At 36.4% G+C, this 14,170-nt stretch overlaps 1 protein-coding gene across 1 annotated transcript in view; it reads right to left on the minus strand.

Annotated features, from left to right (window-relative positions):
- LOC146523034 (uncharacterized) overlaps positions 1 to 14,170 on the minus strand; it is a 102,260-nt gene that overhangs the window by 45,935 nt on the left and 42,155 nt on the right. The window contains exons 23-27 of the mRNA XM_085154638.1: positions 13,669 to 13,749; positions 13,275 to 13,373; positions 10,308 to 10,358; positions 10,091 to 10,144; positions 8,168 to 8,200 (exon numbers count right to left, since the gene is read on the minus strand). Of these exons, the coding sequence (XP_085010764.1) occupies positions 8,168 to 8,200; positions 10,091 to 10,144; positions 10,308 to 10,358; positions 13,275 to 13,373; positions 13,669 to 13,749 (318 nt within the window). The remainder of the gene's footprint in view (positions 1 to 8,167; positions 8,201 to 10,090; positions 10,145 to 10,307; positions 10,359 to 13,274; positions 13,374 to 13,668; positions 13,750 to 14,170) is intronic.

A 14,170-nucleotide genomic window follows, 5' to 3' on the forward strand; every position in this document is an offset into this window, starting at 1 on the left:
CCCGACTTTGTTCTGCCTTGCTGCTTAATTAAAAAACTATATATATATATATATATATATATATACATATGAAGTCATTCTTTTTTGAACAAAGCTCAAAACAGAGCCTAATAATCTTTCAGTCATTTCTACCCCCACTTAATTTCCTTTGGCTGCTCAGCTCTCACACAGTGGCTCAGCTACGCTCCAATCCCTCCATATTGTGGCCAATCACATGCGAGGATATAGGATAATATCATTATGTGAAAAACAGAGAGGGTGAGAGACGCAACAGTCAAGTGGAGCATGCGTCAGTCCTTTCAGTGAGTGAGTGAGACAGTAGACAGCGGTGAGGAGGGCTGTGCGAAAGCAAAAACACATAAATATGCCCGAGACCCGTAAACGAAGCAGCATCTGGCTGCAGTTTAAAGACTTTTTTTGTCTCGGTCTTGGTCTTGGTCTTGGTCTTGGTCTCGTCTCGTCTCGGTCTTGGTCTTGGTCTTGTCTTCGTCTCGGTCTTGGTCTTGGTCTTGTCTTCGTCTCGGTCTTGGTCTTGGTCTTGTCTTGGTCTCGATACCCTCTGGTCTTGGTCTTGTCTTGGTCTCGATACCCTCTGGTCTTGGTCTTGTCTTGGTCTCGGATTAGGCGGTCTTGACTACAAGTCTACTTGACGGAGGCGGTCGCACTTTTCTCCTTCTCTCCCCCTTATCGTTCCTGCTTGGCTTCTCATGTCTTTTGTATAGTCTTGCTTATTCACTAACCCTCAAAGAGTTCTCAGTCTTGTTCTCTAAAACCTAAAGAATTATGGATTTGATCAACTGGTCACGTAATGGAATTGACACCTTCCTGGGCTTGGGAGAGCCCAACTGTCCCGTGGAGACGTTTGCTGCCAGATACTCGATGGTCAGTTGCGTTGTGTGTCTGGCGACACTCTTGATGGAGGACATTGAATGACATCTACCAATTCGGAACCACGATAACAGAGTTCTGGCTGATTGGACCTGGCTTATCGAAGTACAAGAAGCGGCTTCAGCTGTTCAAAATCCCACAAGGCTGGCTGACATGATAGACGATTGGCAGGGCTGTGAGCAGAGATGGGCAGTAACGCGTTACTGTAATCCGATTACTTTTTTCAAGTAACGAGTAAAGTAAGGGATTACTATTGCAAAACGGTAATTAGATTACCGTTACTTTCCCATAGGAACGCTGCGTTACTGCGTTACTAAAACCGTGATTTTTTTGTGAGAATGTCTCATGACAATGACGGAAGCGAGTGCGACGTTCGTGAAAACAGCTGTGTGCAGATCAACAATGGATAATATATTGAGTGCAGGAGAGAGTATGAGCGTGCAGCGTTTAAAGCTTGGAAGTACTGACCTTACTTTGAGTTTGATTCCATAAAAAGTGACAAAAACATTAGTGTCCGTTGTGCGTGGGAAGAAAACTTCTTTTTACAGCGAAAAAACCCCTAAACTTCCAAGCAAACACCGAGTGCGCTATGACGTAATGGGAAACTCACAGAGAAACTCGCGGATTCTTCCACTGACTGCTGCGGGAACACCTGCACCAGGGTAAACCTCCGCCTACCCTACTCCTGCTTTACAGGTGAAAATAGAGCAAAAGGACCGCTAGTCTTTGATTTTATTTATTTTCTGCTGTGTTTTACTTGCATCTATTTGAAAGAGTGAGTGTAAACACACACAAAAAATATATTTTATGTGCTGAAATGTGCAGAAAATAGGTTTAAATATTAAACAAATTTCTTCCAGTCAGAGAATGTTGCATATAATTAAGTTTTTGCTTGATGCATAAAGTTAAAAGATCAAAACTAATAAAACAAGTTTTAAAAAGAGACTTTTCCCATTTGATTACATTTTGTATGATGGATTATACAGAAAAAGTAGATTTGGGCTGAAAGATCTATCGCTTTATCACCTATTCAGGTTGTAAATCGTGTTTTTAAAAAGTAATTAATTACTTTTGAAAATAAGTAATCAGTAAAGTAACAGGATTACTTTTTGGGGGAAGTAATCGGTAATTAGTTACTGATTACTTTTTTCAAGTAACTTGACCAACACTGGCTGTGAGTATTCATATTACTCAGCAATATGGATAAGATCTTGGCGAAGCTCATGGCTCTGCAATATGGATAACATCTTGGAGAAGAACAATGGGAATTGAGAGAATTGGTGACCAGTGATGGACATTAGACCAATTGCACTAAACCCAAATCACCATCTTCACTCTATCCCACTGGTGCCAGCTGAAGGCCTACCAAGGTCGTACTGTCTCTCTGTTGAACACGGAACGCACAAACACGCACACATATGCATGCACACTGACACAGACCTGCACTCACCCCCCCACGCCCTCCAAATGCCTTCGAAGCTTATGTCTTCTATGTTGTGAGATGTGATGATTCATGTGCTGTGGTGTTAGGGGGGTTAGTCAGTCTGGGGGGGGAGTTTTTTTTTCTCCTCATCTTTCCTCATGTTGTGCATTTTCCATTGTTATAGCTCTCTGACCTTTCAACACCATGTGATATTTGTGTAATGTATGTCTGGTCGGAAAGGCACTGGCATGGCTGGCAGCCTTAACCCAATTTCCCGTGGGATGAATAAAGTATTATCAATCAATCAATCAATCAATTAATAGATTAACACTAGGAATCCACATAACAAACATGTTTCTGTAATTTTTTAAACAAGTGAATCTTTGTTTTAAACATGTTGCTCAGGTGGTTCTGTGATCCTGGACAGTCTGACTCTTGCTATACCTGAAGGCAGCAGTGTTACTCTTCTCTGCAGAAATAAGACATCTTCTACTAACTTTGCATTTTTCTACAAAGATGACATCAAGTTGGAACAAGTCGCTGTAGAAAACATAAAAATTAACAATTTTTCCAAGCTCAATGAAGGCCTTTACAAGTGCAGCATCCCTCATGTTGGATATTCACCGGGAAGCTGGCTGGCCATGAAAGGTGAGTCATAATATCAACACATACTTGAATTAAAATACCTCATTATTAAGCTTTAAGCAAAGTAATGTAAATGTATAGGCAAATGATCAGATCCAGTAATTTGAAACTTGGAAGAATAGTTCAGCTTTCTTTTTTTCACTAGTGTTGACACAATAAGTGGTTAGTTGACACTAGTGTCACTAACCACTTATTATTTCAGTGTTTTGCTTGTTTGGTTTGAAATGTTACAGATTTCTGTATCAGATGAAAAGTCTTGTTTTTCAGCTGGTTCTGTCGTCCTAGAGAGTCCTGTTGTCCCCGTCAAGGAGGGAAACAATGTTACTCTGCGCTGCAGGAACAAGACAAAGACTTCAAACCTCACAGCTGATTTCTATAAAGATGGCTTCCTCATTGGGAACAGCTACACAGGAGAGATGACCATCCACAAAGTTTCCAGGTCTGATGAAGGACTCTACAAGTGTAAGATCTTTAATACTGGAGAATCACCAGAGAGCTTGTTGACTGTCACAGGTACAAATCAGACATTTTGAATCAGACATTAAGAGCTAGACTAAATTATAATTTTAGAGTGTAGCTAAATATAATTAAGTGGAGACAATCAGTTTTTCTATTCTGTCATTTAAAGGTAAACCTTATTTGTTTTACAGCAGATGTATTTTTTATCATTGCAGCACTCCACAGAGAGACCTGCTCATCTTCTTGTTCTGCCGTCCAGGTGTTCCTAATGTTGAGGACTATTTTCACCATTGTGATGGTGGTTCTGCTGCTGTTATTAGTGGGATTACTTCACTTTGGAAAACTCAGTGTTACACAGACATAAATGGTATCTGTATATAAAGATGACTGACTGATGACTAATGGCGAATGTTCTGAAGGTTTTAACATTTAGATAATAAAACAGTGCAGTAAACTGGACAATTATAAGAGCTACACTATGACAGGTGATTGCAAATATTGTAAAAAAATACTTCGACTTCAGTTTTTTTTTTTACTATATACTTTTTTTCCTTTTTTATTCTGTTGACTTTGTTGGTTGCTGTTAAACTTGTCATGCACAGAAAAGTTTAAAACCACAGGCCTGCTGAGCATGTTTAAAGACCTCTCAGTAACTCAGTTTACTCAGCGTGTGATTATTTTAGATGCTGCAGACGCTCCAGTAATTTTAGCTTCTTAGATACAAACCGCATGAGAAAATGTTTGTTCACAGTAGAGTTAAAATACGTCAGCGTGATCATTTCAGTGCCAGCTTGTGGCTTAAAAATTCTACATAAGCCTTGTAGCTGCAAACATGTCAGTGTATCTTCTGCAGCTAAATAGTAAGCATGGCAAGAACAATAACTTATATATATATTAACATATTTTAAAATAAAATGACCCAACAGAGGGGTGTGGATGTCAGTTACTACTTTCATTTCATTCATTCACCTTTAAATTTGTTAACTGTTTTAAAATAATTGACAAAAAATATATATATAAAGACAATCCCAGTGTCATCCACTCGGGTGTTGGTGATCGGGGCTCAGCTATTCTTCCCTGCTGAAGAGCAGCCCGTCTCTAGTCAGCGGATCCAAGCCTCACCTGGTTTCCTCCCACGCTGTCGCCCACCTGTAAGGACATCTGCGGCTCTTCACCTGTTGGAAACTGCCCTTAACTACCTGCCCTCGATCCACAGCTCTCCTGCCCCCCCGCGCTACAAGTAAGGCAAACCACATTCTCACTGTTTAATCTCTCGTTGTCACAAACCTCACCATGGACTAATTCCACTCTCTCTCCTATTTCAGGCACTTTGCCCCACGAGACTCCCGCCGTGAACTTTCACTACTTCGTCGCAAATAAACTCACTGCAAACTTGTCGTTGTTGAGCATAGTGTCTGCTTTTGGGTCTATTTATGTGACACCAAGTGAAAATATCATCTATGAGAAAAGAAAAAAACAAAATATATGTTTACATACAGAAAAAGAAAAATGTGAAACATGTTTTGGAACTTTATTTTTTTTAGTATTAATTTTGAAATTTAATATAAAAATATTATTAAAAGATCAAGATTTCTTACTTCACTTAACTTCATTTTTTATTATATATAAATGTTTCTGAAACACCATAACAGAGATACAGCAACATCACAGTTCTATTTGTCTGACACAGACAAATGAACACAATATTAACCCTATTAAACACACAGACACACAAATGTTCCCAGAATAGTGCTTTAGCTCATGAGTTGTTACCTGATCAAATAATTGACTGGTTGCTTAACTAGCTTAAAATAAGTTCGAGAAAATCTTTCAAAAAATAAAATTAACTTAATAAATCAGACACAGCAGTGAATTATCAACATATTCTTAGTTGATAAGATTTATGCATTTTCTACTTAATTAAACAAAGACTAAACCAATTTTAGTATCTGGGAAATTTAGATGGATGAGAAGAGCTTTTGCTTACTTCACTTAACTGAGTGTTGACTGAATAAAGTGTTACAAGTTGAACACTTCACAGAGAGACCTGCTCATCTTCTTGTTCTGTCGTTCACGTGTTCCTAACGTTGAGGACTATTTTCACCATTGTGATGGTGGTTCTGCTGCTGTTGTTAGTGGGATTACTTCACTTTGGAAAACTCAGTGTTACACAGACATAAATTATATTTATATATAAAGATCACTGATTCATGACTAATGGAGAATGTTCTGGAAGTTTTAACATTTAGGTAATAAAACAGTGCAGAAAACTGGACAATCATAAGAGCTACATGATGGGTGATTGTAAAAAATTGTTTGACTTTAGTTTAGTTTTCTTTATGATTTTTTTCCAGCAGATATTAAAGAGCACTCAGTATCTCAGTTTACTCAGCGTGTAGTGATTTTAGATGCTGCAGACACTCGAGTAATTTTAGCTTCTTAGAGACAAACCGCACGAGAAAACGTTTGTTCACAGCAGAGTTAAAATACTTCAGTGTGATCATTTCAGTCTCAGCTTGTGGTTTAAGATGTGAATAATACACGTATGTATATATATTGTCACGGACCCGGCTCTGGGGACTCGGGGTCCGTGGGCAGTGGGGACTATGACTGTTGTTATTATTATTATTGTCATTATTATTATCATTTGGTGTGTTGTCTGCACTGCCTCTTATCTCTGTCCACATCCGTATGTAGACAGGTGTGTGTGTGTGTGTGTTGCTGTTTTCTGTGGCCATGTTACAGGCACCTTCAGGCCTGAGGGGCGTGGCCTAGCTTGAGGACTGGCCACACCTTAAGTCCTTGCCACACACCTGCTCCTCATCTTGGCTTGTCTGGGGAGCTATTTAGAAGAGCGATGGAGCTTCCACCAGCGTGGGATTATTGTGTTTGACTTCATGTCAGTCTTCAAGCACAGTCAGAAAGTGTGAGTGTATGCCTGCTGGGATAAGTGTGTAACGGCTGCCTCTATTGTTTTCCCTCAGGAGGGATATATATATATATATATATATATATATATATTAGGAGTGCAACAATATTCGTATCGATATTGAACCGTTCGATACAGTGCTTTCGGTTCGGTACGCATATGTATCGAACAATACAAAATTTTAAATTTATTTTATTTATTATTCCTTCTGACGATGCTGTCTGTGTTGAGTGCTCAATGGATCTGCGCTCGACAGTGCAGCCTAGGCGGAGTAGTCGAACACACACACACATATATATATATATATATATATATACACACACACACACACACACGTGTGTGTGTTATTCACTCGGGCTTGGCTATTGTTCACCTGAAACCCAGTGAAAATGTATGTATGAGAAAAGAAAGAAACAAAATATGTTTATATACAGTTTATATGTTTATATATATATATTTATATACAGGAAAAATTAGAACTTTATTTATTTTAGTAATAATTTTGAAATTTAGCGTTTAAAATCCAACATAGTTTCTTCCATTTCTCACTTTAATTAACATTTAAACTCAGACTTATATAAACATGGTTTTGAAACACCATAACACAGATACAGCAACATTACAGTTCTATTTGTCTGACACAGAAAAATGAACAAAATATTAAACACACAGACACAAAAATGTTCCTAGAATAGTGCTTTGGCTCAGGAGTTGTTACCTGATCAATTATTTATTTATCAGTTGGTTTGCTAACTTAAAATAAGTTTAAAATCTTTCAAAAAATAAAATTAAGTCAAAAAATTTGCAGCGCATTTTCAACATATTTTTAGTTGATAAGGTTTATTAGTTTTTCTGTACAACTGAACAAGGACTGAACAACTTTAGTATTTGGGAATTTTAGATGGATGATAAGAGCTTTTGCTTACTTCACTTAAAGTGTTACAAGTTGAACAACTGATTATTTAAACATGAATCAGTGACAGTGACAAACACCAAGTTTCTCCATGATGAAGCTCTTTGACCTCAAGCACTCCTCAGTTACATGTTGAGCAACTTCTGGATTCGTTTTGATTGGATCATCTCCCAAAGCTTAAGTTAAATAGGCTGCTGCGGGAAACCTGTTGGCAGAGATCAGTTAGTGTTCTTCGTTTGTGTAAATACAATTCATCACATCTGTAAAAACTACAGTCAGTAAACTTGGAAGACAGTTTTAAAGTGTTTGTCCCAACACTCTCAGCTGCCCTGTAATATTAGTTTGGTTTCTATAGAGCAAATTATAAAGTTCAGTGACTATGAGAGTAAAGGTTTATTTTAGGACTTCATCATATTCATGCTGTTAGAATGATGAGGAAAATAAAAGAAATAAAGTAACACAGACAGGCTGCTCAGAAGTTTATTCTGACAAAAAAAAAGAACCAAGCCGGTGTGAAACTCAAGGCACCTTTTAAAACAGAAAATTGCTAAATCCCACAGAGTATGAGGAAGTAACAACAGTAAGTATGGAGATAAGAAACAAACCAAACAGAGCAGAATTCTTAAAATAATGTCCAACCATCCTTCTTCTGATTATCTGGGGCCGCAGGGTAAACAATGATTTAAAAATCTAAGTAGATGGCTAAGTTGCTATGGCTAAAGAAAAGAAAATTAATCTTTAGCAAAAAAAACAAGGGACATCTAAGGTGAGTGTAAGGTGATGAGTGTAAGGATTCCCAATCATGCTTCAGTAAGAAATGTACCCATAGTGATGCACATGTAGTAACCAGTTCTATACAAAATGTAGAAAAGAGAGATAATAGCAGGTGATTGATTTGACAAAGATTTACCTCAGTTTTCTCCTCCTCGAGCAGCTTTACCACCTGAAAGACAGAAGAGAGATAAAAACAAAGCTCACAGCTATGAAAAGGAATTGAAAGATGTTTTTGGAGGAAAAAAATAATTTTTGTAAAGAAATTCCAGATTTGCACTATATTCACCACAATTCACTAAAGCTCCAGTCACAGCTTCACTTATACTTAAATATAACTGGCCTGATGTAAAAAAACAAAAACTCCACATTTACATTTACATTTAACGCCTCCCAACAACAGTTTAAACTCTTGTCTGTTTATAATTTCTCTGTTTTATTACAGCAGAGTTGATGGTTTAGTTTCTCACGATTGTTTTCATGCATGCTTCAAGTTGTAATTTCAGTATCAGTATAAAAAGAGATGACGGGGAAACATCACAGTAACTTGTTATGTTGGAAACCTTTTGGTTGAGCTTGGAAAAAGATATTTAACCCAGAGAGTAACTGGGGGTTATATTACACCTGAATATAGCATAAAATATTGCTGCTCACAGTTTGTGAACATCTGCTCTGCCACCTCATAGCAGCTCTCAGTCTGTAAACCTGACCCCACTAAGAAAAATCAAAATGGAAGTGTCAGACTTTAGCTGTTAGTCAGGCGAACCTCCAGTGCACCTGACTAACAGCTTAAAGTGCTCTGCTAACCTTAAACCTAACAGGTGGATTTTCCTGTTTTATAACTGAAGAACCAATGACTGCTTCAGAGACGGACAGTGAAAGTGGGCAGTAGATCCTTGTTTTTCTTAACACAAACTAATGTCTATTAGCACCAAACAAACAAACAAACCGGTAATATTGTACTCGCACAAGGTCTAACAAACTATAAGTGAGAACACCTATTTCTTAACTCCAGCATCGCAAACGGAGTTAAATCTGCTTAAACACTGTCTGCAGTTTTCGAGAGGATGGCTCCATAGTTTAATATTTCATGTCTACATTAAAGTCAGAGTTTCTGTGTCACCTCTTTCTTTTTACCTGGTTAATCACTGTGGTAACCTGTGCTGATCACATAAACAGCAGCAGGTTATAATCTGAGATTTGGTTTGAAATCAGCTGAAAGCCTCTGATTGTTTAATTTACAGTATCTTGTAAGTTTCCTTACAAATCTCTTCTTGCCAAATACATTTTAAATGTGTGAGCTGTTAAACTGTACCTTACTAAAACTACTGAATGATCAGTGTGCATCCAATAATTGTGTGATGCAAAACAACATATAAATACTGCTGAGTCTCTTTTACACTACAGCAATTAGAAGTCACAAAGCAAGAATATCTGTTCAGTCAAATTAAATTCACTTTGATGTGTGAGCAACGTCTCCTCTATCAGACTGTGGGGCAGTGACCTTTATTGTTTAAATGGATCCAGTTTAAAGATTCATAAACCTAATGTGCAGTCGTCACCTTAGACAAAAACACTGAGAGTGCGCTCAGAGATAAAACGATGAACTGGAATTAAAATGTTTATTTTCTGTATGCTAAATATCCAAGTTAATGACTTTCAGCATTTGTCTTTTTTTGAAACATTTTTGCATTTTTTTATGTTAAGAAGAAAATTCTGCAGGATTATAACAGAGAGATGAAATCCCTGATTTCTGGACTTTAGTTTTTTCAGGGTTTCTCCTGCTTAGAGCTGATTGATTAAGTATGAATAGTTTTTCTCTAACAGCAGGTGAGAGGACACATGACTGGAGACGTGCTCTTTTATAAGACATGATATAACAATACATTCACAAACTTCACTAAAGAAAAAAAAAATCTGTTTAAAATAAATTAAAACATGTGTTATGTAAATATAAAGTGGTTGATGATGTTTTTAAATTTCAAGTTTGAAAACAGTGAGAACTGAACACGTAGAAAACAGAGACAATAGCAGGTGATTGATTTGGGTGACAAAGATTTACCTCATTGAGATTTTTCTCAGTTTTCTTCTTCTTCTCCTCGAGCTGCTTTACCAACTAAAGGACAGAAGAGAGATGAAGAAAAAGATCACAGCTATGAACTGAAATATGTTTTTGTGCTGGAAAATTTATGTTTGTGAAGAAATTCCCAATTTGGATTGTATACAAAGAGATAAAAGAGAGATGACAGCAGCAAACTGCTTTGGGTGAAAAGATTTACCTCTTTGAGTTTTCTGTCAGTTTCCTCATTCCTCTTCTCAGCCCAGAGCATCTTTACCAAATAGCAGAGGAGAGAAATGAAAACATCAGTATATTTTTAATGGAAATATTCTTCTAATTACTTTTGCAATATCCTAATTTATTTAGATTAGTTTATTTCTTAATGTAGTAAAACAGCTGTCATTCTTATATAGATCACCAGTCAAAGGTTTTAGAAAACATGTTATTTTTAAATGTTGCTCTTTTTGCTCTTTTTTGTCTGTTTTAGTTAGTTAGTTAGTTAGTTAGTTTTGGATGGATGGATATTTATGGGTTTGTTGGTTGATGAAGCTGATGCTAATTATAGAATCATTTTTCTCTGACTGCACATTAAAAGACATGGAAAAAAGTCTCATGCTTTGACATTTTGTGAGCGCTTTCTGACATTTTTCAGGCCTGCTTATAGAAAAATATGACTAAAACAACTCATGTATTTGAATTTCAACAAAAGTTATTTAATTAAAAACTTCCCATTGATCAATTTTCTTACACTGATCCAATTTACATTAATCAATTCATTAATCAATGACTTTATTTAGATATGAGTACTGGGGCTAACACTACTGTGCTATGGGGTATTTTTGAACTTGTGTTTCTTGTTTCTCAATAAAAAGTCAAAAATTAGCAGGTTGGTCACATCAAACAAATCATATTAGCATCATAATTTCCACTAATGACTTCACATTAAGCAGAAAGTCACAGAGGGACATAATGAGCGTGCAGGTCTATGATCATTGGTATAGCAGCCATCACATAAGTCCATGTTTATCTGTCTTCTGAGCAACGCTTTCAGATTGAGTCTTCACTATCGGGGTTGATTATTATTGGGGCACAAGTCAGCTATGTGTACTTTGAATTCAGTTTATGAACTTGAACCACAACAAATAATGGTCCCATTTACTTTGACATCTGACAGCACATTTCTTATTACTGTCAACATTTATAGAATAATTATGAATTTCAATATAACCACAACGTTTATAATGATACTGTAGCATCTCTTACATGAAATGAACATCTGCAATAGTCTTACTCTTGTGTTTATCTTTTCACACACAGTTAATCCAATCAAACGTAACAATAAAAGAATAAAAATAAACTTCCTCTTGTTTCTACTCATTTCTGTCAACCTATGACAGCAGCACCATCACACAAAGCAAAGGAATCCTGCATGTAAAGTGAAACAACAGTGTTTTTTGTCTGAATGAAAAGCTGGAACAGAGCTTATCCTCTACATCAGACATCAGGCAGAACGGGTCCGGACCCAGTGTTGAGATTTCTCTGTAAAGTTGAGACTGATCAGTCAGGATTTAAACCGAAACGGGACAATTCCAGCGTTTTATCTCTTTAATTAATTTTTCTGAAGTTAAGCACTTAATCTAAAGTTTTCATATTTATATGGTGAGAATTTCAGCAGGCACACATACATATATGTTCAGTTTTATGTTGTGTCACCAAAAACTGTTTTTGAATTATTTGTTAAAAGGTTTTGAAATGAACAATCATGTAAAAACATCTGGGAACCTCTCTCCCTGCATAAAAAAATCACTCTTCATTCAACAAAAAGACAACAGTGGCATGTATTTCATTTCCTCCTCATTTCCTACATCTGAGTACTGGGGGGTTTCACAAACATCTATTTTTAGTGAAGCAGTATTTAGACGTACAGAATGGAGTCAGTTGTAAAAGCTGGCTGTGCAACAATTTGGGTATCGTTGTAATTTTACTGATTTGAATTCATGGAACTGGTCAATACTGATTTCAACTGTAAATCAGTTGGATTAGCTTGTTAAGCCTTGAACTTCATAGTGAACTTCATAGGCAAGCATGTCCAATCATAAGAAAATGTATTTAAGGTGGAAACTTTAAAGTTGTGCTTCTCTTTGACACTGAACAGTGACAGCATTGGATTCTCAAAGTAATTCTCAAAAACTCTGAAAACAAAGATTGTCAGTACTGTGGTTCAGGGGGAGGCTGCAAAAACATCCCTCAGAGGTTTGAACTCAGTTTCATCTATAAGGACAGTAATCAGGAAATAGAAGAGCACAGGCACAGCTGTGGTTGAACTCAGGTCAGGCCAAGAAAATTACAGGAGCTGCATATGCAGCGCACTGTGAGAATGAATCACCTCCAAAACCCTGCAGAGCATCTTGCTGCAGATGTGTATTTGTACATATGTATGGAAGGGTAATGAAAAGAAGGCCTTTCTGCATTCACACCACAAACAGAATCGCTCGTTGTATAAAAGCTCATTTAGATGAGACAGATTGACACTGTGCTGTGGAAGAATAACACCACATTCCCCTGAATTGGATGTCATTGAAATTTTGTGGGATGATTTGAATCAGGCTGTTGATGCTTTTTTGCTTTTTTGTATGGAAGAAGGATCAAACATGCCTTCATCTAGGATCCAGACACTCATCAAAGGCTATCTGAGGTGTCTTGAGTTATATTTGCAAATGAAGCTCAATTAAGTGTTGATGTAATATCTGAATACCTGTTGAAATTTTGTTGTTGTAATTGTTGTGATTTTTTTATGACACATATTATCTGTTAATATAATAAACGGTCACTGTTGAAATGATATAGTTTCCATAATGACAGATCAGCCAACGATAAACCAAAATCCAAAAACTGAACAGAGGTTTCCTTTTATCTATGACTGTGTGTTTACACTAAATAATGAGACATTATGATCATCTGGATCTTTGCATCAAGACGTTTTCTCTAACTGGACTCCCTAAATTTCAGTTTAATAATAATAATAAAAAGTCAGTGTGTGGTGGGGTAATGTTTATTTATATTATACAGTTTGATGCAAATACTGACACTAACTGTATATGTTCTGAATGACAATAATGAGGCTATTCTGTATTACCAAAGATAGCCGAGTCAGCAAATTCTCATTGAGTATAAAGGAAACACAAACCTCCCAATTTTTGGACTCCATCTGCTTCTTCAGATTTTCTGCTTTGTCTTTCGCCTCCTGGAGCTGATCGATGATTTTACTATCTGTCTCACCCTGGAGCTGAAATGTTACATGAGGAAAGAGCAGAAGAAAGAGACGATCATGTTTAAGACAATAATGATAACACAACCAGAGTCAAATAAAAGCTGTATTATGTAAATATTGTTCATTGGTGCTGCTGATTTAATGAATTATGTAAAACGCTGCATCCAGATGATTTCAATTTAATATAAATTTATTCATTCATATTGAAGAGTCTGACGGTGAGTAAATATTGATGTATGTAATTATTCTATTTATAAATAGAGTTCAGTAAAGTCAGTAAATTCAGAATGTTTATAACAGAAAGACAAACCTGAAGCTGCTTCAGCTTCTTTGCTGTTTTTTTGTCCTGCTGGAGCTGTTTGATGATTTCACTGTCTGTCTTACGCTGGAGCTGAAATGTTACATGAGGAAAGAGCAGAAGGAAGAAATGTTCATGTTTAAGACACAATCATGAAAATACAACCAGAGTTAAATTAAATCTGTAAATAAAAGCTGTATTATGAAAATATAAATTGGAAAATATAAATAAATATTTGTAAATAACTGAAGATGGTAAGAAAATATCTTAGTTTCAATGTAGTGTCTCTAAAACTAAAACCAGGTTTTACTTTTTACTTACTAATACTATGCACGCACAGCCCAATGTTCATTAGTGCTGCTGATTTAATGAATTATGTAAAAAGCTGTGTCCAGATGAACAGAATCAACTTTCTGGGAATATGCATGGACAATTTCTTTCCTATATACATACATATATATATCCTGGATTTTTTTTTTTATTTAACTGAGATTTCAATTTAATATCAATTTAT

The sequence above is a fragment of the Neolamprologus multifasciatus genome, chromosome 3, assembly GCF_963576455.1.
Source record: "Neolamprologus multifasciatus chromosome 3, fNeoMul1.2, whole genome shotgun sequence".
Lineage (NCBI taxonomy): Eukaryota > Metazoa > Chordata > Actinopteri > Cichliformes > Cichlidae > Neolamprologus > Neolamprologus multifasciatus.